At 39.6% G+C, this 20,366-nt stretch overlaps 1 protein-coding gene across 6 annotated transcripts in view; it reads right to left on the bottom strand.

Annotated features, from left to right (window-relative positions):
- Positions 1-3,555: 3,555 nt before the first annotated feature.
- The window catches only part of CAST (calpastatin), a 65,248-nt gene continuing 48,437 nt past the window's right edge, over positions 3,556-20,366 (bottom strand). For 4 of the 6 annotated variants that reach the window (XM_075021110.1, XM_075021107.1, XM_075021112.1 and 1 more), the window contains exons 17-30: positions 18,517-18,621; positions 18,104-18,205; positions 17,307-17,408; positions 16,165-16,248; positions 15,406-15,453; positions 15,141-15,236; positions 14,468-14,566; positions 13,165-13,266; positions 11,352-11,444; positions 10,440-10,493; positions 9,933-10,022; positions 7,120-7,199; positions 5,916-5,982; positions 3,556-4,816 (exon numbers count right to left, since the gene is read on the bottom strand). In XM_075021110.1, the coding sequence (XP_074877211.1) occupies positions 5,925-5,982; positions 7,120-7,199; positions 9,933-10,022; positions 10,440-10,493; positions 11,352-11,444; positions 13,165-13,266; positions 14,468-14,566; positions 15,141-15,236; positions 15,406-15,453; positions 16,165-16,248; positions 17,307-17,408; positions 18,104-18,205; positions 18,517-18,621 (1,113 nt within the window). In that variant the 3' untranslated portion in view covers positions 3,556-4,816; positions 5,916-5,924. The remainder of the gene's footprint in view (positions 4,817-5,915; positions 5,983-7,119; positions 7,200-9,932; positions 10,023-10,439; positions 10,494-11,351; positions 11,445-13,164; positions 13,267-14,467; positions 14,567-15,140; positions 15,237-15,405; positions 15,454-16,164; positions 16,249-17,306; positions 17,409-18,103; positions 18,206-18,516; positions 18,622-20,366) is intronic. The other 2 variants (XM_075021108.1, XM_075021111.1) reach the window with 2 other exon arrangements.

Raw genomic sequence — 20,366 nt, 5'->3', positions numbered from 1 at the left:
AGACAACCAACCAAGAGAAACTTTTCACCCCCAAATGCTGATCCTTTCGGTATCTTTCCTACAAAGGTACAACTGGCAGCTCTATTGAATGCTGAACTGCACTAAAGCTCTGGAGGAAAGCCACCTTTGAGGTGTCTTTATCCTTATGCTTCATGTTTCCAGAGAGTAATATTTACAAACGTACTTCAGATCGAGCGTCATGTAATTAAAAAACCCCCAAGTATCTACTGTAATTGCATCTGTCAAAGTATGAGAAGGCCTACGTCTGTGAAAGCTTTATTGTAGTCTCTCGGGGCTGGAGGTAGTTGGGGTGGTGTGGATGCTGCCCACGGGTGATGCCGAGTCCCGGCTGTGCTTCTGTCCCCTCTCTCAGGAGCTCTGCCCAACTTGTTTTGCTGCTGACATAATACTTTGTGGGCACTGGTAATATTCTTGTGCTTTTAGGTCATGAGCACATATATTTCACGTACAAAAAAAAAGGTCAGTGAATTTTACTTTAGATTATTAACCATTGGTTTGTTCTAGCAGAAATTTTTACTTGGCATTATCCCTGATTCACCTAATTGAAATGCAGCCACTGTCACATGTACTCACCGACATTTAAAAGGACAGTCATTCATAATGGTCTTTGTATCTTACCTGTAGGGTAATGATAAGAATTGTAAGCTAATTGCTCTAAGGAGAGAAATTATTAGTATCATGTGCTTCAAAGGAACAGTTACTTATGAAAGCTAAGTTGAAATCTTGAAGCTGGGAGGTTTTTTTTGGTGGAGGGTATTTTTTTTTTAAAAGGCAGTGATGAATGGCCTTCTGTTTGCTTGCAAAAACCTTTTATTTCTGTACAAAACTTTAGTCGTTTTGGTTTTTTTTAATGACCACATGTGCTTGAATACACTTGATTTCTTTGCTTTTAGAACCATGCCCTTGACATGATTCCATGGCATTTATTTCCTCTGCAGTTCTGACCTGTCTCAGTTTCCTCACTGATATGCTGAAGTGGCCAGAAACTTTAACAAAGACTTGGGGAAAAATGCATAATCTGGAACTACTCGTAAGCTTTTGACTGTGCCTTGCTTGCTCTTCTTGCAACTAGAAATTACACCTGCCCAAGAAGTTGAAACCTGCTTCATCAGAGTTCAGAAAGGTTGTCGAGTTCTGCTACTGAGGGCAAAAATCTCTGTCACAGTGTTGCAGAAAATACCGTTTCCTTTTGCTCGCCATATCCTTTTATGTACAAGGCACCTTCTACCTCTTAACTCATTAAGGGAAAGAGGAATTCTGAGTAGGTTGTGCACAGCATTTTCTGGGATTTCAGGTGTTGTTGACTGTTGATTGTTTTAAAATGTTTTCAGAGCTGAAAAGACAATTTAACAAAAAATCTTTCTACGTGATTCTAGATAAAGTACTTCATTTGTGTCATTTTGCACATTCATTTCTTTTGCTGTTGTGAACAGTAATTTGCATTGCTCTTTTCTGCATTAACTGTTTAATCTTAAGTAGTTTCTCAACTTTGGAGAAAATTTAGTAGTATTCCTAGTATACCACAGTCCCCTTCTGGCTCCACTTCCCACCCCACCCACCTTTTTTTTTTTTCTTTTTTTTTTTTTAATTGAGGAAGCATCAATTAGCCAGTGTGTATCCTGATGCCTTGCAGCCATCTCTACGGAACAAAGGGAGCATCAGAAACAGGTATGTTGATATGTCATTTATCTCAACACAATAAATTTCAGTGATCGAGCTGTATGAGTGGACACGCAATAAACATGTGGGACTTCTGTGCGCTGTGACAGAAGCGCGCTTGCAAAACCAGACGCACGTAAGACTGAACTGCTTGCCTGCACAGTCCAGAGAGAATCCGAACAGGTACAGGCTGTGGAGGTGCCTTTCCCTCCACCTCCTGGGCTGCTCCACGGCCTCAGGAACTCCCGTTAGGCCTTGGCCTTTGTGTAACGAGTTGGTTAAGCGGCCCTTGACCGTGCCAGGAACTCTTGCATGGCTAAGGCAGGGAGCGGCACTGGCCACACCAAGAATTCCTTTTGCCTGGCAGACGTGGAGAATGAGAGTGGGAGCAGTCATCCCCTGCCAGCCTTGGAACATCCCTTTTGTCTGGATCATAGCTCGAGTGAAACGGTGCCAGTGTTTCTGGAATTCCAGTAATTTGCTGCCGACTAAAGCCGATCATCTCCCGATCCTATAAACAGTGGTACCAAGTGAAGCCCTCGGAGCTCTCCTGGGCTGCAGCGGGTTGCGACCAGCTGCTCCTTCTGCGGCGGATGCCTCTCCGAGCTCACAAACTCTCCAGTTGCAAAAATCAGAGGACCGTCAGTGAGAGCCGACAACAGGAACTGGGCTGATGCCCTCCACTCCTCAAGCCTCAACCCTTTGCCCATTGAGAAAAATGCCAAGACATTTTGCATGAATATTTCACTGAACTCCAGAGGAATTTTTAACAAGTATACCTCTGTTTATATATCTTGGTGTGTGTGCGTGTGTGACTTGACCTAGGTATCTGACAGCAAGTATAGTATAAATACTGCCCTTTTGAATCTGTAACTGTCACTGTTGTGATTGTAGTAAATTCTATTGAATCATTCTGTAAATGTTAAAATCGCCAAATTCTGCTAAATTTTGTAATTCACCTCAAAATGTGAATGAACCTCAGACTGCTGCTACACACATAATCCCTTTAGATACAAACCGTTACCCAGGTCTGGGACTAGCAGTGGATCCGGCTGCCCCTAAGCTCCATCAGGCATTTAGAAATCAAGGGTCTTCCCTGAACCTCATGACTCAACAGGAGGGTCTCCCTTACCTTTTTGCCCCTCAGACCTCCACGCAAATCATGAAAAATAGATTCTAATATTTTCCTTTGTATGTTTCTCCCTTACCCTTTTGCATCTTTGGTCTCTGTATAAATCATTCTCGTTTTGATTCCAACTTGATTTTTCTTTGTATGCTTCATCCATGTATTAAGTAATAGAGTGAACCTTGCCATCGAAATTTGTGAAGTCACACTTTTGTAAATTCCTATTAAATCACTTTTGCCAATACCTTTGATGGTGATTCTTTAAGGGGTCCAAACCACTCACTCAGGACACAGGGATGCTGGGCAGGGTTCACATGCTTCATTAAAACATAGTGGTTCTTCTGTTGCCTGAGAATGACTGTTAACCGCTTGTATATTGTACATTTCAACAAATACGCTAATTGGAATTTTTCAGCAAAATAATCACTTTGTCTCTTGTACTTAAGTCTTAATCTTTTAGCTGCTTCCCTACACAATGGAAGCCCACAAGTTAAATTTGGTCCTAGTTAACTGTAACACAGCTTTGAAAACCAAAGGAAAGGGGAAAAACCTGTAGCTGCATCTTGATCAGATTGTGAGGGCCTTCGTGAAGCATCACTGACAAGTATTTTGCAGGGTTTTTTTAAATGCATTGTATTGTTTCAATATGCCAATGTTTGGGATTTTTTAATTATTTCTATGATTTCTTTTGTCTTACAATAGCTATTCAGATAACAGCACTAATAAATGAAAAGTTACAAACACTGTAATGCATTCTTAAAAACTTTTATTAGTGTGACACAGGTTCTCTGTACAGACTGTGAAGTACAGTCAAAAGTCTAAATATCCCCAACTTAAATCTCCGGGCTGTCTTCGTCTGCAACGCTACATACTAGAGTCTGATTTTGGTATCAGTACAAATGTTGGTATGACCTTCCTCTGCAAGCTAAAGGTGAAGCAGTATGTGTATAAGGATGTGCAAAAAGATGCTTTGCAGGTTATAAAGACAGAGGAAAACACTTGGTGCACCTCAGTCGCGACAGCCCTGTCTGCAGCAGACTTATGAGAGGCGCCTACTCGTGCCTGTTCTCTTGCAGAGCAGGTGAATGTGACATTGTTCCTTGCAGCATTAACTTCTGCCCTATTTCTGCATTCCCTTCTGGAGTGCGAGGAACAGAAGCAAGGACTAGAAACAGTGCAAAGTAAGATAAAAAAAAGTCTGCCTGTTGACCTGAACTTCTCTTTGATCTCTGCTAAGGCTCATGTACCTTCTTTATTTCCTCTTCTGTGATGGTAACGGTGTCATTGTTACACTAGGATTTGTATTTGTTCAGTCCAGGAGACTCCTGAAATTACGAGATAACAGTACAGATACAATTGGAAAGAAAAAAAAAGCCACTAAAATCCTTATCTGGTGTTTTTGTTGTTTTAACTACAGTTAAGACAGCATCCAAAATACTTATTACTGGATGCGCTTGATGAAACGGTTAATCCCCAGTTTCTCATTCTTTAGCTACCCACAGCTTACTTATGGTTTCCTACCAGGAACTGGCTTGAGAAAAGACTGCACAGCCAGGCTGAGGTGGGCTGAGGATAACTAAAGCTCATTATATTCCAGAATACTCAATGCATTCACTGCAATGTTAAAAATGCTAGCACATAATACAAATTCTTCTGAGGTTTACAGGCACTACGTGGAGATTATGTGCAAAAGTCTGCAGATTTTTTTTGGCATTGCTATTCATTTATGAAATATATTTTTTGCAAATATAAAGCATTCTTTCCCTCTGAAAACTGAAGAAATTACAAAAAAGTTGAAGTATATGAGTATAATAAAATGAATGGCTGGGGGGGGAAAAAACCAACACCTTAATCTACTACTGGGAAAGAAGAAAATATGAAAAAAGTCCAGCAAGTATCGCTGTACAAAAACCACCCAGAATAACCACATGCTTTTTGCACCAGCTATTGTTCTTCAGGAATATTTATCCACCAACAGAAAGAAGAGATTTAACATGATGCACCAAGATCCTGGGGGGAAGAAAAAGAAAAAAAAGTTAGAGTGCTTTATACTCTTTAAATTGGAAAAAAAAACCCACAAAATAAATCTGGGAAGAATTGTTGGAAATGTAAGTCTCTAGTGGCAGAAAGAAATCCAGGAAGACTTAATATCACAAGAGATCAGGTATTATTTGGAAGTGATACTGCAGCTAGGGTAGCAGTCCACTGCAGATAGGCAGTAACAACGCATCTTTCTCTTGCCCATTCGAAGTCCATTGCCAAATCTTCGCAGGGCATTTCGCTGCATATAATTACTGACACTCTCAGAGGAGCCAGGACTGCCTCTGCTGCCAGAGGAGAGAGGCTCCTCTGCAGGTTCTTCAGAAAGCCAGAACTCAGACCCTGCTGGCTCGCACGTGGGTGGATGATGCCGAGCGCTGGACATGCCCTTGCCTATCTCCTCCAGACCCCAGGAGACCCTCCAGCCTGAAGCACTTGTGTCAAGCATCAAAGTAAATACTTCCATGAACTAATGACGATGATGAAAGACTCCCATTACTTACCCTTACATTAAGGGTGTGATCGAGCTAAGTACAAAGAAGTACGTGGTGGCAACAGAACATGTGCAAAGAACAAGGCTGTGTTTGTGCCGGGAAAGCCAAGAGTGGAACACTGATATCTGCTCTACCTGCCAGCTTAGCTGTGGGGCTTTGTATATCTGTTCTGCACCCTGTTCCAAAATTAGCCTGGTGCAGAAATAACGACATAAACTCGCTGTCCTAAAGATAGAAACAACCAGCTGAAGTGTGCTTGGTCTTCATTACTCCATAAAAAGGTCTTACTAGGGAAGCAGTGTGTCATGCCTTGCAATTCTTTGTTACATGAACCTAAAGGAATTTAGCTACATGAAGTAATTCTGTACAAACTGTATGGACAAAGGGTGTGGAGAAAAAGTAAGTCCTCTTCTGCCTAGGAACACCGAATTTCAAAGTCATTCCAAGCGCTGTGTCTAACAGCGTCTCTAACCATGTCTAGGTTCAGTTGAAAGACTGTCAATAAAACTTAGCTTTAATAACACTAGCATGAGTTGTTTGTGGTAGTTCAGAGAAGAGAGAGGAAGAAATCTCACCCCAAAATGTTAATGTTTAGCTTGTTTTCTGCTTCTCAGATTTGCTGCTGGAGGACTGTCCCTTTGCCTAAAAAGCAAGAGAAGCATGAGATAGGAAGCTAAAAATCTGAAAAAAACCCAAAAACTCCCCAAACCCCCAAACCCAGTGACACATACTCATCAGAAATCACAGTTCAGACATAAACAGGATCTGCACTTGAAATGCAGAAAGTTTAGCAACAGTATTTATAACTTCTGTTTTGTATATGTATTTTCATGTTTCTACCATCACTTAGTTTCAGATAAAGAGGGATGTGACTGACCTCTTCACATCCTATTTCTCAACATCCATTTACTCATGCTAGTGATCCAGTCACAACTTGGAACATTAAAAAAATATGTCCTTCTGAAGAGGAGCTAAAGACCACCCCCCGCTTTTACATCAAGAATTGTAAGACAAAAGGCATGTGTGGCAATTTCGTAATAATGAAAAATCCCCTCACACTTGAAATGTGAAACATAAAATTTCCAGAGCAGTTATTACCATCTGATTCAGGCATCTACCTGCATGCAGCCTGGGAGAGAACAACGTGATGGGAAAAGTTTCACCCTCACCTAAATCCATTTTCTGTATTTCTGGATGACAAGAACCAAGCAACCTTTTCTTTTCTTTTTTTTTTTTTTTAATATAGAAACAGCTGCCTTCTTTTTCCCACCAGATTCATTCTGCATACTTATTTATGAATGTATGTAACTTTTAATTCATTATTTTAAAATAAATTATGATAATAACTTGAGAAATGGATGTGTGGTTGAAGGAGTACACTCTAATCACTTTTAGAATGCTGTTATTTAAAACTGGAAGAAAAGACAGAAGTGATGGGGATCCCGAGTCAGCTATAGGCATGCGAAGTGTGACTCTCAGATCAGCAAATACGGGAATGAGAAGGCTGTGGAGCATGCACTGAGCCTCCTGTAGAAGACCACACTCTCTCTGAAAGGAACGTATTTTAGCCCCTGTTTATTGAAAATTTCCCTTGAAATAGACAGGTGTTTTTCTCCTATGTACATGCTTATAAAAATGGATCAAGTTCAATCTATTGATGTAAAACTCTCCCCAAAGTAATATTCATGTATTATGAATCCAAAATCCAATTGCCCATCTTTCATGTTTATAGTGTGTGGTAACTATGAATGTCCATATTATAGTATGTATGTTTTTTACCGTTTTAGGGTCTTTTGGTTTTCCTTTACCCTTTGGGGTCGGTTTAGTGGTGATGGTTTCCTTTCCACTTTTGTCCTACACTCCAAAGAAAAAAAATAATTACAGTTACAAACAGAATAGAGAATTGATGGCTCCTGCTTTTTCACCTGCCATAACACATTATTTAAATGTGGTTGCTAAGGTGGGAGAGAGCTCAACGCAGGATATGTGCATGTAATTACTGCCTGTAGTCCACAGCATGCTGGAATCTGGAGCCTTACACTGGGGAGACTAGAGCACCAGAAAGCATACACTGATAAAAAAGCTGGTATGTATGGGCAGATTTACTACAAAGCAGTAACGCAGCAGCAGAAGATTTAGCTCCGAAGTTCATAACCAAACAAAACAGCACTTAAAACACCAATAGTTTGCCTTAAGCCGCCTGAGGATTTCATGTCCAGGGAAGAACCTGGGGAAGCACTGCAGTGGTCAGAAGAGCAATTTGGAAACACAGCTATTTCCTCCCAGGAAATACATCTGATTTGAACTTCAGTTTCAAAGTTGCTTCTTCTCTGCCCTCCAGGAGAGGAACAAACACAGCATAAAAGCACAGATGATCATAATCAATGTTTTCACTATGGACAAACTTATAATTCGCTCTTGGTAACTGGGTGCCTTGTAGGATAAGCTTAAGGAAGCTAGTGCAGAATTTCACTGGAGAACTGGTTATGTATGCTTCCACAGCTGTGTCTGTCCAAGAGATTTAATTTTTGACTGCTAATATACTAGTTCTGTCAAAGATCTTGTAAATCTGAGCTTTGTTTTTTCTTTCTCCTTGCAGGAAGCAGGGAGGTCATGACTACAGGAAAAAGGCAGGGACGGGCTGGCAGGAGTCAGTAGCAGATGAGAGGCAACAGCAGCTGCTTTACTGAGCTGAGTACAACAGCTACTCACCATTCAAAACAGTGTGTACCATACCCTCTGCCTGCAAGTGAGGGACCAGGGCATAGGATAGAACATGTCACATCATAGAAGGGTTTGGGTTGGGAGGGACCTTTAAAGGTCATCTAGTCCAACTCCCCTGCAATGAGCAGGGACACCTTCCACTAGACCAGTTTGATCAGAGCCCCGTCCAACCTGACCTTGAATGTTTCCAGGGATGGGGCATCCACAACTTCTCCAGGCAACCTGCTTGAGTGTTTCATCACCCTCATTGTAAAAAATTTTTTCCTTATATCTAGTCTGAACCTACCCTCTTTTAGTTTAAAACCGTTACGCCTTCTCCTATCACGACAGGCCCTGCTAAAAAGTTTGTCCTCATCTTTCTTATAGGCCCCCTTTGAAAAGCTGCAGTAAGATCTCTGTGGAGCCTTCTCCTCTCCAGGCTGAACAACCCCAACTCTCTCAGCCTTTCCCCATAGGAGAGCTGTTCCATCCCTCTGACCATTTTCGTGTCCCTCCTCTGGACCCGCTCCAAGAGGTCCCTGTCTCTCCTGTGCTGAGGACCCCAGAGCTGGACGCAGAACTGCAGGTGGGTCTCACCAGAGCAGAGCAGAGGGGCAGAATCCCCTCTCTTGACCAGCTGCCCACGCTGCTTTGGATGCAGCCCATGATATGGTTGGCTTTCTGGGCTGCAAGCGCATATTGCCGGCTCACATCCAACCTTTCATCCCCCAGTACCCCAAGTCCTTCTTGGCAGGGCTGCTCTCAATCCCTTCATCCCCAGCCTGTATTGATACAGGGGGTTGCCCTGACTCAGGTGCAGGACCTTGCACTTGGCCTTGCACATTAATTTACTTGACAGCAAGCCTCCTTTCTGCTTAGCACATGATAGAGAGTAAGGGAGCAAATGGCTAACAGGAGGGAGTTACTGGTTCTTAACTGGTTTGAGCACTTGTAGAAACAAAAGGAGTCCATGATTTTCACACCGATATCCCACCAGCTGCCTCAGAGCACCCTTGGGCTCCTCTGCCAAGGAAGCACCTAAGGTGACCATAGTGGCATGGTGGATGTCTCAAAGCTGTACAAGACCTCTCCCTCTGTCCAAACTCAAGGTAACTCGAGTTAAGAGCAAGCAGAAAACACGTCTGACAGTCATTCTTCTCACATGTGGACTAAACCTCCATCCCCTCCTTCACACTCTTTTCCAGCACAACCATCCTTTCTCCAACACCATCCTCATGTTGGTGACCTCCAGACTTATGCAGCTTCTGCTGCCAGTTCATTTCATATAGCCTCACATGTGCAGCACTTTGCTGGGTAAAGTCTGACAGCTGTCTGTCAGCTGTGTTTAAGAAGATTATATGACAAATGCATGCTCCATTTCTCATGATAAGACCTCTCCAGTCCATTCCTTCCTCACCTTTCTTGTCAGCTCTACTATCTTCCCTAACACAACTAAAACTCTTTTCTACTCCTAGCATTTCTCTCTGCAAAACTTTCTTGAACTGTTTTTCTGTTCCAGCCTACAACTATTGCTAGGTAGCGCATGCAATCATTGAAGAAAGATTTCCCTGCTTCTCTACAATTTTTGGACACTCTAATCTGTACAAAAACTGTTACCACAATTCTCTGCTCCACTTACTTCTCCAAGCCTGTCTTACCTCTCTAGAAGACTCTAAATACCACACACCTTCCTTCTTCCAAACATTTAGTATACAGCAAGACACATCAAATTTCCATTATAGCAGTAAGACAATCACCGCATCTGGACAGCATCTTCCAAAGAGGCTAGCTCTAAACCTAAACTGAGCTACTGCAGAGAAAAGTGAGGAACTTCAACAGACTACTGAAAAACTGTTTATTTTGCAAGTTATTAGCAGAAAATGTCCTACCTTTGAGTGCTGTGGTTTGGCAGGAGCCTTTGGACAAGTATCAAAGTCACCTGACAGGGCATCAATAGCTGCAGAGTCATCTGTAGGCTTCTGCAATAATTTTAATTCTGAAGTCACACAATATGCAATACATCCCACAGTCAAATTAATGTTTCAGGAATTTATGTCTGCTTTAAATATCCCTTTCTTAAAAAAAAAACATACCTGAGCTCTACACATATGTTAGAACAGAGATGTCTATTTGATGTTTCCAAGATACACAATTTCTTTGAATGCTGGACCTTAATGTTCATAGTGTAGTTGTGCATAAAACCTGTATTTACTGTGAAGACTTACTCTTCACAAAAGTTTTACTGTCCACACTGTTACTGTTACCTACTGCATTCAATAACATTTAGGAGAATTTGCAAGGAATCACACCTTGAGCCTACAATGACAGTACTTCAAAGAAAAGATCAGAGCACACAGCATGAAACAAACACAGAACAAAAGTATCAGAAATGTTACCTTTTGTTCTTTGTGTTTCACATCATCCTTTGCTGTTGGCTTTACTGGTTCACCCTTGGGAAGAAGAAAAATTACATCCTCATTTTGAACTGGTCAGGTTAGTTTTAAGATACAAGTACTTACGTATGACACTGGGAGTTTACAGATTACCCATAAAGTTGCACCGTTCTGAACGGATTTCTTTCTTTCTCGTGCTATGTAGTCAAAGTCAGATCATGATGTGTTTTCATGGTCTGTTACTTTGACTACGTCTGCGGTATCATCTTTCTATCCTTGTAGTGTACTGTAAAAACTGCTTCCCGATCCACAAAAGATCAAATCACTGTCAGAGCAGTCACGTGCTCCAGTGAATAGCAGTTTTACAGGGCTTTAGGTATACCACCAAGGTAATACCTGTATGTGCACTTTGTCCCCAGACTTGGAACAAAACTACTTGGAATGAATTAAGTGTTATTACCCACAGTTTGCAAGCTTCTCCTGTTTAAAAGCAGACTACAGAGCCAAGCTGTTTAAAAGGAGACACTTCATTTTTTCACCTGGTTTTCTGGAGCACCTAAAACACTGAGCCAGTGTAACTGGAATCTATACTGCTAAATCTCCAGGATATTGATTGCTACTGGGTGGCTCAAAGTGATTTTTATTTGTTCAGATTGCCTAATTAAAACAAAACAAAGCAAACCACAACTATTTTTTTCCTTTGTTTTTTTTTTAATTAAATGTATGCAAGGATATACAGAGCTACTCTGTAAGTATAGGGTATTTACAAGTTTAACCCAAATACATTAATATAGTACACAGATTTACTCACTTATTCAGCTTCCCTGTTCTTCTCGTAATTCCAAAGAGGACAGACTGGCTCATATGCACAAATTTCTGGTGTTGCAAATAAAAACTAACAAAGCTTTTCCTTACCTGCTCACCTGACTCCAGAAGTTTTAGATAGTCAGGGGGGATAGTATCATCTCTTTCTCCAAGTTTGTCTCTGTGTTCAGATTTAGCTTTTTCCTGAAAGCATTTAATTTATTAATAACTTTTAATACTGATGTTAGAAATATTAGCAAACAGTAAGTCAGAGTGCTCATTAAACTTAGGACAGATGCCTTCTTTGAATTTAAAATTTTAAAACTACCAGAAAAAACCCCATATATTTATTTCACTATGAAGTGTGTTTCATGCCTGAAAGTTCTAAACTACTAGCTCTCAATAAGTGTTCATATTTACTAAGTTAAATGTATATATATATAATATACAGCAGCATCCCAACATTAAAAAAAATAATTATGTCAACTTTCAATTCTGCTTTTCAACAATATGACTAAAAGGAGTCATTCCACACTTACGCATCAAATCTTCTCCATGCACTGTAGCTTTAACACAAAGCTGATGTTCCTGCAATGTCTTACCTGTGAATGCATCTGAGTACCTTTAGCAGAACCCAGGGCACTTATCCACCTCACACCCAAACTGATCAAGAGTGGCCTGTATTTCCCATCAGACTTAGGAGCCAGAGTCAGTTTCAAATCTAACACAACTAGAAGGCAGAGCACCACACGCTCCTGAAAACTGCATCAAGGAGGGAAGCATTCCTTCCAGTACGTTTATATTTCAATCTATGCTGTTTTGATTTCTGGCAAACATACCAGAAACATGCCGAACAAGACACCTGATTTAGATACAAGTAGGTTCTTAAGGATATCGCTGAAGAATATTTTTGTATTTGTTAACACAGACATTTTAAGGATCTCTTATCTTTTATTTTGCATTTTTTGAATATAAGCATTTTCCATGCCTTTGTAAAGAACAACACATGAAGAAAGCTGGGCTCCTACAGCTCCATGGAAGCACAGGAGCTGCTGAGATCTCACATCTCAAACGTTTGCTCCCTTGCTATGGCAAGGGACAACGCTACCCAGACTGTATAAACGTGTTCCTAAGGCAGCCAACAACCTCCACAATGGAGCCTGGTCTGAGATTAGAAATCTCCTTCTAGATTCCAGCCTAAATTTATTCATTGGCAGCTTATGGTGTTTTTTATCCCCAGTAATGTCCTTTACCTTAAGTATTTCAGTTTACATTTTGCTATTACTACCACTATTATGCAGAAATGCATCTGATTTTCTTATTAGCAGAAAGGTCTTTATACACTTATACGAAAAAAAACTGAATGAAGACAAAACAAGCAGAAACAAGTAAGTTAAAAAATGGGACTGATTAAATTAACACATCTGTTGATGAACTTGGTATTTGGGGGGGTTATAGAAGTCAAAGTTTGACAAAAAGAAGGCCACAAAATTAATATTAGAAACAGAGGCCAGAGAAGACATCTGAAAAATAATTAGAATAATGACAATAAAAAGCACTGAAATCAAATTACTGCAAACTTCCTGTAATATTTCAACACTTACCTCCAAGCGGCTAAAGTGTATTAACTAATTCAACATTTGTCACAAAACACACAGTAATGCAGCTGACTGAAGAGTGGTTGATATGCCTACACGTAGGACAACACAAGGGTATGGGTTTTTTTCCTAGTAACCTTCCTCCTACATCTGAAAAAATCACATCGTATACTCCTACAAGTATAGAAGTATTGCAGTATACCATTAAAAAAAAAATCTCTAAGAAGTAAGGTAAGTATCTCAGATTTGGGTTTTGTTGTTGTTGTTTGGGTTTTTTTTGTTTTTTTTCCCCCAGGCTGCATAAGTTTCAGAATGTCTTTTGTTACCTTTACTTTATCCACAACTGGTTTGTTCTCATCAGGGTCAGGTTCCCTCTCTCCCAGGGAATCGGACAGGAGATCCAAGGCTTCATCCATCTCTTTTCCTCCCTAACAAAGTATAAACACATTCATGAAAGCAAATCTGCTGTAAAAATAATTTAATTCAGCAAGCTAATATAAGTACTGACTAATGAACTGTCAACTTTAGTGAACAATGAACAATCAGCTCTCCCTTTGTAATTACAATGTAGTGCAATAGCTGGGGAAAAAAATTACAGAATATTTAGACCTCCAGAAAACATAATTTCAAGAAGGCGTTATGGAATTTATTTTAATGGCTTTCTTTTGTTACACATAAGCCTAACTGATCTAATGAGCACAGTTCTATGAAAATATTGGTTTTGGTAATTGCCATTCATTTTGCAAACATCATTATCACTGCAGATTAGCTGCTAAGCAAGTGTCAATCTGAATTAAAACTTATTAACATTTTTATCTTCACATTATTTATGGTCTTTTGCTAATTTACACCAGTTTTATTCAAACACGAGTTAGAAAAAAAAACCCTTTTAAAATCAACTAAAAGCCAGATGGGAGGAGCTTTGTATTCCCCTTTCAAATTAGGCTGGCAACACTAGAGGGAGCTCCCACTGCACAGATCAAAATGGAGAAAGACTGAGCCAGCAACATTGCCACTAAATGCAAAGAAGGGAAGTTCTCCTGGTATTAAAATGAGGTCATGGCGCTGCCTGTCCCGCCATTAACCTCGAACTCCTCCTCTTAGAGGCTTAAAAGATGACTTTGCCACTACGGTAATGACTACACTGTTATTATTTTAAATGTTCTCATTACCTAACCAGGAAAAGAAAGGTGTGGTTCAGCTAAAGGCCCAAGCCTAAAAATGGAACCACTTGCACATAGGTAACTACCCGCATCGACCCACAGCAAGGAAATGCACGCATCCTCTGATGTCCTCAGTAACTCTGGAGGAATCAGGACAGGACTGGGCACTTCCTTTTCCAACCACAGGTGAGGAGGTTTCAAAGGCAGGCTGAAATACGACAGCGAGCAGAACTCGGACAAAATTGGCACACCAGTCTTTGCAGTCAGTTGAACATGAAGTGTCCAGAAACTCACACTTTTTCCCCCACAGAGGGAACATCTTCCTCCCCCCAATCGCCAGTGTTAGCAATAAATTATTCAACTTTGCAACAGACTATATTGGTAAAACTGGCCGGGTCATGCTCCTCTCTCTCTTCACTAGTCAGTTCTTAGTTTGAGATCAGGATCTACAGAAGAGGTTGCTTACTGAGGTAGAAGCTAGAGGAGCTGCTGAGTGCACTGAAGAAACTGTTGCAGCAGAGATAATGTCTGAGGAATCTGCAGGCTTTTCACCCTCCTTGGTTTTCTGAAACAAGACACAGCATTATTAATAACACAAGGACTAAGAGAAAAATATGCATCAAATTCCAAGCATTGAAAAGGCAATGCCCATACAGTTTGTTTCTAGGACTTTATTTTTCCTAGAAGCTCTACTTATTTCAGATTGAAACCCCTCCCTGAGAAGCTTTTGCAACTGTTTTGCATCTCAATTTGTTCACATTCAGTCTGCCATCTCAACCTTGGCACAGCTTAAGTCAGAGGTAGGTTTAATGTGACTTCAGAGGAGGTAAGATTTCCCCAAGCCCCTCTATATTCCCAAGTAACACTTCTAAAATTCTCAACTCCAGAGCATTACTTATGCAAGCAACTGGTAAAAAGATATGACAACTAACTTACCTAGTTTTTTTCTTATTATTAAAGTCCTGCTCTTCTATTACTTTATTGCAAAAATTACTTATTTATTAAATACTTATTTAATTTTTAGTTATTGAATTTTATTTAGGAAATTTTACATAAATTTTAAGGGAAACAAATAAATTATCAAGATTGTTTAAAAAATTTGAAAATAAAACAGATTTTCAGAAATCACATACACTCACCTTTGTTACGGTTGGTGTAGGTAATGGTGCAGAGGGCGACGGAGAACAGGAAAATCCTTCTGTCAAACCCTCTAAAAGATCATTTTCACTCATGGGCTATGATTAAAAAGAAAAAAAGAAGAGGCTTTTAAGCCTTTTCATCTATTAAAAAGTGAGCAGGTAACACACTCTATCTCCATTTTTCAACTGAAGACTGGGAAACCTTCCTGACATTTGGGTAAGTAATTAATGAATGCAACATTTATCTGAATATTAACTTTTTTACCTGGAACTTTTCTTCCGGTTTTGGTAAGAGTGGTTTCCCATCTTTATCCTACAAAACAAAAATCCCCTTATATTAAACTAAGCAGTCCTTAAATGACCATGCAATACAAGTACTCTGAGAGCGTTCACTGAACAATGGATCTAGTAATCTCTAGCATCTACTGCTGTTACTCTAGGTTCCTTTAAAAAAATCCAGGTCCTGTAACTTAAGAACATGTGTGGGATTCTGAGCTTCCCTACTTCATTGTTCAATTTCGACGGAGATAGCACAATCAATAAATAAAATCCCAACTCCCAGACTGGTAACAGTACTCCTGGATGCGGAGTCCACAAAGGCCGTATCTTTTCACAATGGCAGCTGTGGCAGGTGTTGTGCAAGTCTTGGCTATACCTAAGCAACTCATTTATGTCAAATGAGTCGTGTGGTGATACCACCTTGAAGCATTGGGCTTTTTAACAGCTTTGACCAATCACAATTTATTAAGTTCTAAAATACAAAAAGCTAAAAAGACTCCAGTGCACTGATCTCAGCCAAAATTATTCATGTGTAGGTACTTACATCTAAACCACTTCTGTGCCTATGTAGGCATCTAATGCTAGATGTCAGATATTCAGGAACTATAAACTGCAATTTTTATATACTATAAAAATGGCTGAACTAAACATCAACATTTCAAAATAAAATGGAGTTTCAGTTTCATCCACATATTCTGAAGAATGAAAGGGAAGTAAGACTAAGACAAGACATTAAATAAATTACTTTTGCTTCTGTTAATCTGTACTCTGGAGGAATTGTTTCTTCATCTTCACCCAGTTTTTTGTGTTGTTTCTGTTTGGCTTTCTCCTATGAAGGCAAAACAAAAATAGTATTAAGAAAACCAAATTACTACATCCTAACAGAAATGCACATGAGCAAGCTTTCAAAGTCTTCAGTTTACTGATTCCAATTAGTCTAATTCAATCCAACTACCAGATAAAAATCTCATGAAAATTAAAAGAAAGCCTTTTCTCTTGAAAAAGCCTTCATTTCTCTGCCTGTTTCTTCCTGTGTATGTCAGAAGTAGCTTCATCTATTTCAACGAAGATCTACAGAGTTTAGTAAATAGACAAGCATGGACCAATAACAAAATAGCATTATACCTCTGAGCCTTAATTCTTGATTTTTTTGTGAAATCCACTCAACAGCTATCTGGGCTGCATGCAAAGGAAGGCTGAACAGAGAAATCAGTAGCCAACTTCAAAAAGGACTAGCCCCCATCAAGTTATGTTGGAAGATGACAACTAAGAAAAGGTAGTAAAGCTAATTGTGGGAACTTTTGTTTGATAGAGCTCCAGCCCAGCAGAAGAACTGTCCTTTCTATTTTTGGCTCTAGTCAATATCATCTGGCCCATGGTTTGGAGTGGCAAATGGGGGCATTCAGACTGTGACTATGAACAGCATTCCCTTAGACAGAACATACATATTTCAGTGACTTGCTTATGAGGCTCTCTGCTAAAATAACAGGATCAGTGACAAAATCCAAAGTTTTATGAATTATTCCTAATTTAAACAACTCATCATAAATTTGGTTCCTTTTGAAAAGGGACCATACAGTATGCTACCTCTAACGTGCATGTTAATTCTGCTTTGGTTCAGCAGTAAAACACTATAGAAATGCAGTTTTCAGAAGCTGAGAGAACTACTGTACTGTTAATAGGCAAAATTATTAAGAAAAGGTACTCACTGTGTTAAAATCCTACTAGTACTTCCTAAGCAGAACACAACCGGTTTCACAAGTAAATTTTGTTTTTTAAAAAAAGTGAAAATATTATCTCTAGATTGTTTCTAGCCTGAGGAAATACAGTAATGCTGAAGACAATTACATTAACAGTCTATTTTTGGAGGTCTGATAGTTTCTCTACCTTAACTTTGTCCACAGCAGGTTTCTTTTCAACTGGATCAGGCTCCCTCTTTCCTAGGCTACTGGACAAGGCTTCCAGGGCTTCATCTGCCACGTGACCAACCTGTAAGGGTATCAATATAATAAAAAAACGATTCTTAGTTTGGAGTTCAGCTGCAGCTGAAGAAAAAAACCTGTTCACATATTACCACCGCCACCCACACATTACTTAAGGTAAAAATTGAGAAGTAAACTATAAAACTGTAATGCTTCTCTCCCTAATTGTCTTCACATACTTGGGATCTGCTGAGTTCAAAGCATAAGGAAACTTTGACAGAGGTTGCTCTGTAAACAGGCTTCTCCTTTCTAAAGATTTACTCACAGCTAAAATGTTCCACAGGGGGGTTGTTTGTTTGTTTTAGTTTTTTAATAGAAGCATATATATTCTAAGAAGACATGCAAGAATGTCAGCCGTTAATGCAATCTTCCAAAACATTCAGTACAACAATTATGATTTTCTGGTAGAATTTGTCTTTCCCTGCAGCATCTCTTATGTTCACAAACAGCATCCCTTTTAGAGCATTAAAAGCTAGAGTAGACCACAAGAACTGTTAGTTTGACTTCCTCTATTAAGAAGGTCACTGACCTTCCTTGTTCACTTTGTGCTTGACCTGATTTTTTTGGAAAGCACTCAGCCTTTGTGGCTTACCTCTATGGAGGAAGAATATGCAATACTAAAATAAGCATCTTGAAAATGTGCTATACCACTGCATAAACGAAGCACTGAGTTTTCCTTTAGCTCCAGCTAACACTACTCACTGAAGACACAGCTGACGGAGCTGAAGACTGCACAGTGCAAGCTGTGGCACGAGGGACTACTTCATCCTTAGTAGTTTTTGCAGACACAGGATCCGAAGGCTTCTGAAACAGAAAAATTTTACTGCGTTTTACTGAATACACTGAGAAACCCAAAACGTACCTGTTAAGTAGCTTTTTTTTTTTTAAATACAGTACAAAACAAGACAGAAAAATCTAAATTTAAAGGTAGAAGCCCCTCAATTAAAGACTAAGTGCTAATACTGCATGTTCCACTGAAGACAATGGGGCCGGGGGGCGGGGGTGGGGGGGAGACAGAAACAGAAGAAAATATTTTTCTTGAAAGAATAGTAGCATTATCCAGTCTTAGCAAAACTATCAGGTGTTAGCATCTTCAGTGAAGTAGAAAGACATACTTTGGATGTGCTGCTGGGCTTTGATGGTTTGGATTGGACTGCAGGCTGTGCAGGGCAGGCAAAGTCCTTTGAAAATTCATCAACAAGATCAGATTCACTCAAAGGCTGCAAAAAAGACATATGTGGTACAGGTGACTCACTGCCTGTTTTTAATTTATTTTTTCAAGAATTATATTTCAACTACTCAGAAAGCAGGAAAACTTCTGTAGCCTACACCGAAATAACCTTTCACATTTATGTGCAACAAACCAGCAAATTTTGCAGTGCATAAAATTAAGAAAACCACTTTTCAGAATGCGTCAGTTGCTTTGTTACCAAAAGTCAATATAATGTAGAGAACATTATGTTCAATACTGTTTATAGGGCTACTGAAAAGGTAAATACAACCTCTTAATGAGAAAAAAAAAGGAATGCTAATATTTACTAGATAGTATTTACTGTAACAGCATCATGTTCTTGTAATACTTCAAGTATCAATTACATATTGGTAGTGGAAAGCAGCACCATCAGATTATGATTCTCCCATTTTAATTTTATTTCTTTTTTTCCAGCAGAAGTAGAGTTCCCTCAGAGGCAGTGTCACCTGGGAGTTCTCTTAGCTTGTGCACTGACTGCTGACACCCAGTGGTTTACACTGCACATGTTTTAGGGAAAAGTGAATAAACTGCAGTTTTAGGTCCTGACTGTGTGATCTATTACAACCTGTTGATACTATGTGATCTAGTACTATGTGATCTATAAACTTCTGTGACCTATTACTAAAGCTCCTAGGATCCTTCAAACTATTGTTTACACCTAAATGTTCAAATCTTTGCTAGCAGTGATTGCCATTCTCTTGCTACGTGTAACTTAATTGGTTAGGGCTCATTTGGTCAAATTCATATGTAAAATGACATTTCTAAATGAGAGTCTCTTATTTTCCCTCCTTCTTCCCTTCCTTTGTCGATTAGTGCCCCTAAGTCTTTATAAAATGTCTCATCACATAAGGCCTCACTTTTCATAATATCTGAATTCCTCTTGCAACCACTAAATCAAAAAAGCATTTAGGCAATAATAACTTTTTTCACAAAAGTAATGCCACTGCATGTGCTTAAGGGTATGCTGAGTCAGGGCTCAAAGTAACAGAAACCCCAGCTGAAATCATGAAGGAAGAAGAACTTTGTATTCACCAGGCATCAAGGAAGAAGTGTAAATGAATGAAGGTTTTTCAGCCATTGACCTAACTTCTTTGTTTCACTGGTTTTGGTTTCACAGTTCTAAATCACAGGTGATACCACAGCAATACTGGCAAACACATGTTGTTCAAAATCGCTTTCTTCAAATTATAAATAGTGACATAGGGCTGAGAAAAATACTGTAACATATGACTTCAATACCCCTGTAAATCACTTACAGAACAACTATTCAATTATATGTGTGTCTCTGATTGATAGAGGTGGAAGAAGATAGGGATACTTATTCTTCTACCAACCACTTAATTCTTCTGGCATAAGACCTCATGATTCTGAGCTTATTTTCTGCTTTGGTTTTGTACTGGACTTTAGTCAAACTATGAACCAACCTCCCTTAACTTATGCCACATTCCTCTTCTGGAGCATTTCTTTTTTTTTTCTGTGCCATCTCTTTTGTGCTCCCTGTGAAACAGAAAGGCTTGTCTCCTAACATTAGTGCCTGCTTCTCTCCGAGCGTAGCTGCTCTCTATTTTTTTCCTTATGACATGCTTAGCAGGTGTTCCTTCTGTACAGTTCTCATATATCACCCACTCAAGATGACTGCATGTCTAAGACCTGACACACAAATTTTAGAGACATAAAGTCTTTTCATCACTGCCTTTGCGTTCCTCCATATTT

This window comes from Buteo buteo, chromosome Z, assembly GCF_964188355.1.
Source record: "Buteo buteo chromosome Z, bButBut1.hap1.1, whole genome shotgun sequence".
In the NCBI taxonomy this organism is placed as follows: Eukaryota; Metazoa; Chordata; class Aves; order Accipitriformes; family Accipitridae; genus Buteo; species Buteo buteo.
Note: the sequence above shows the minus strand (reverse complement) of the source record. Positions and strands in the feature narration are given on the sequence as shown.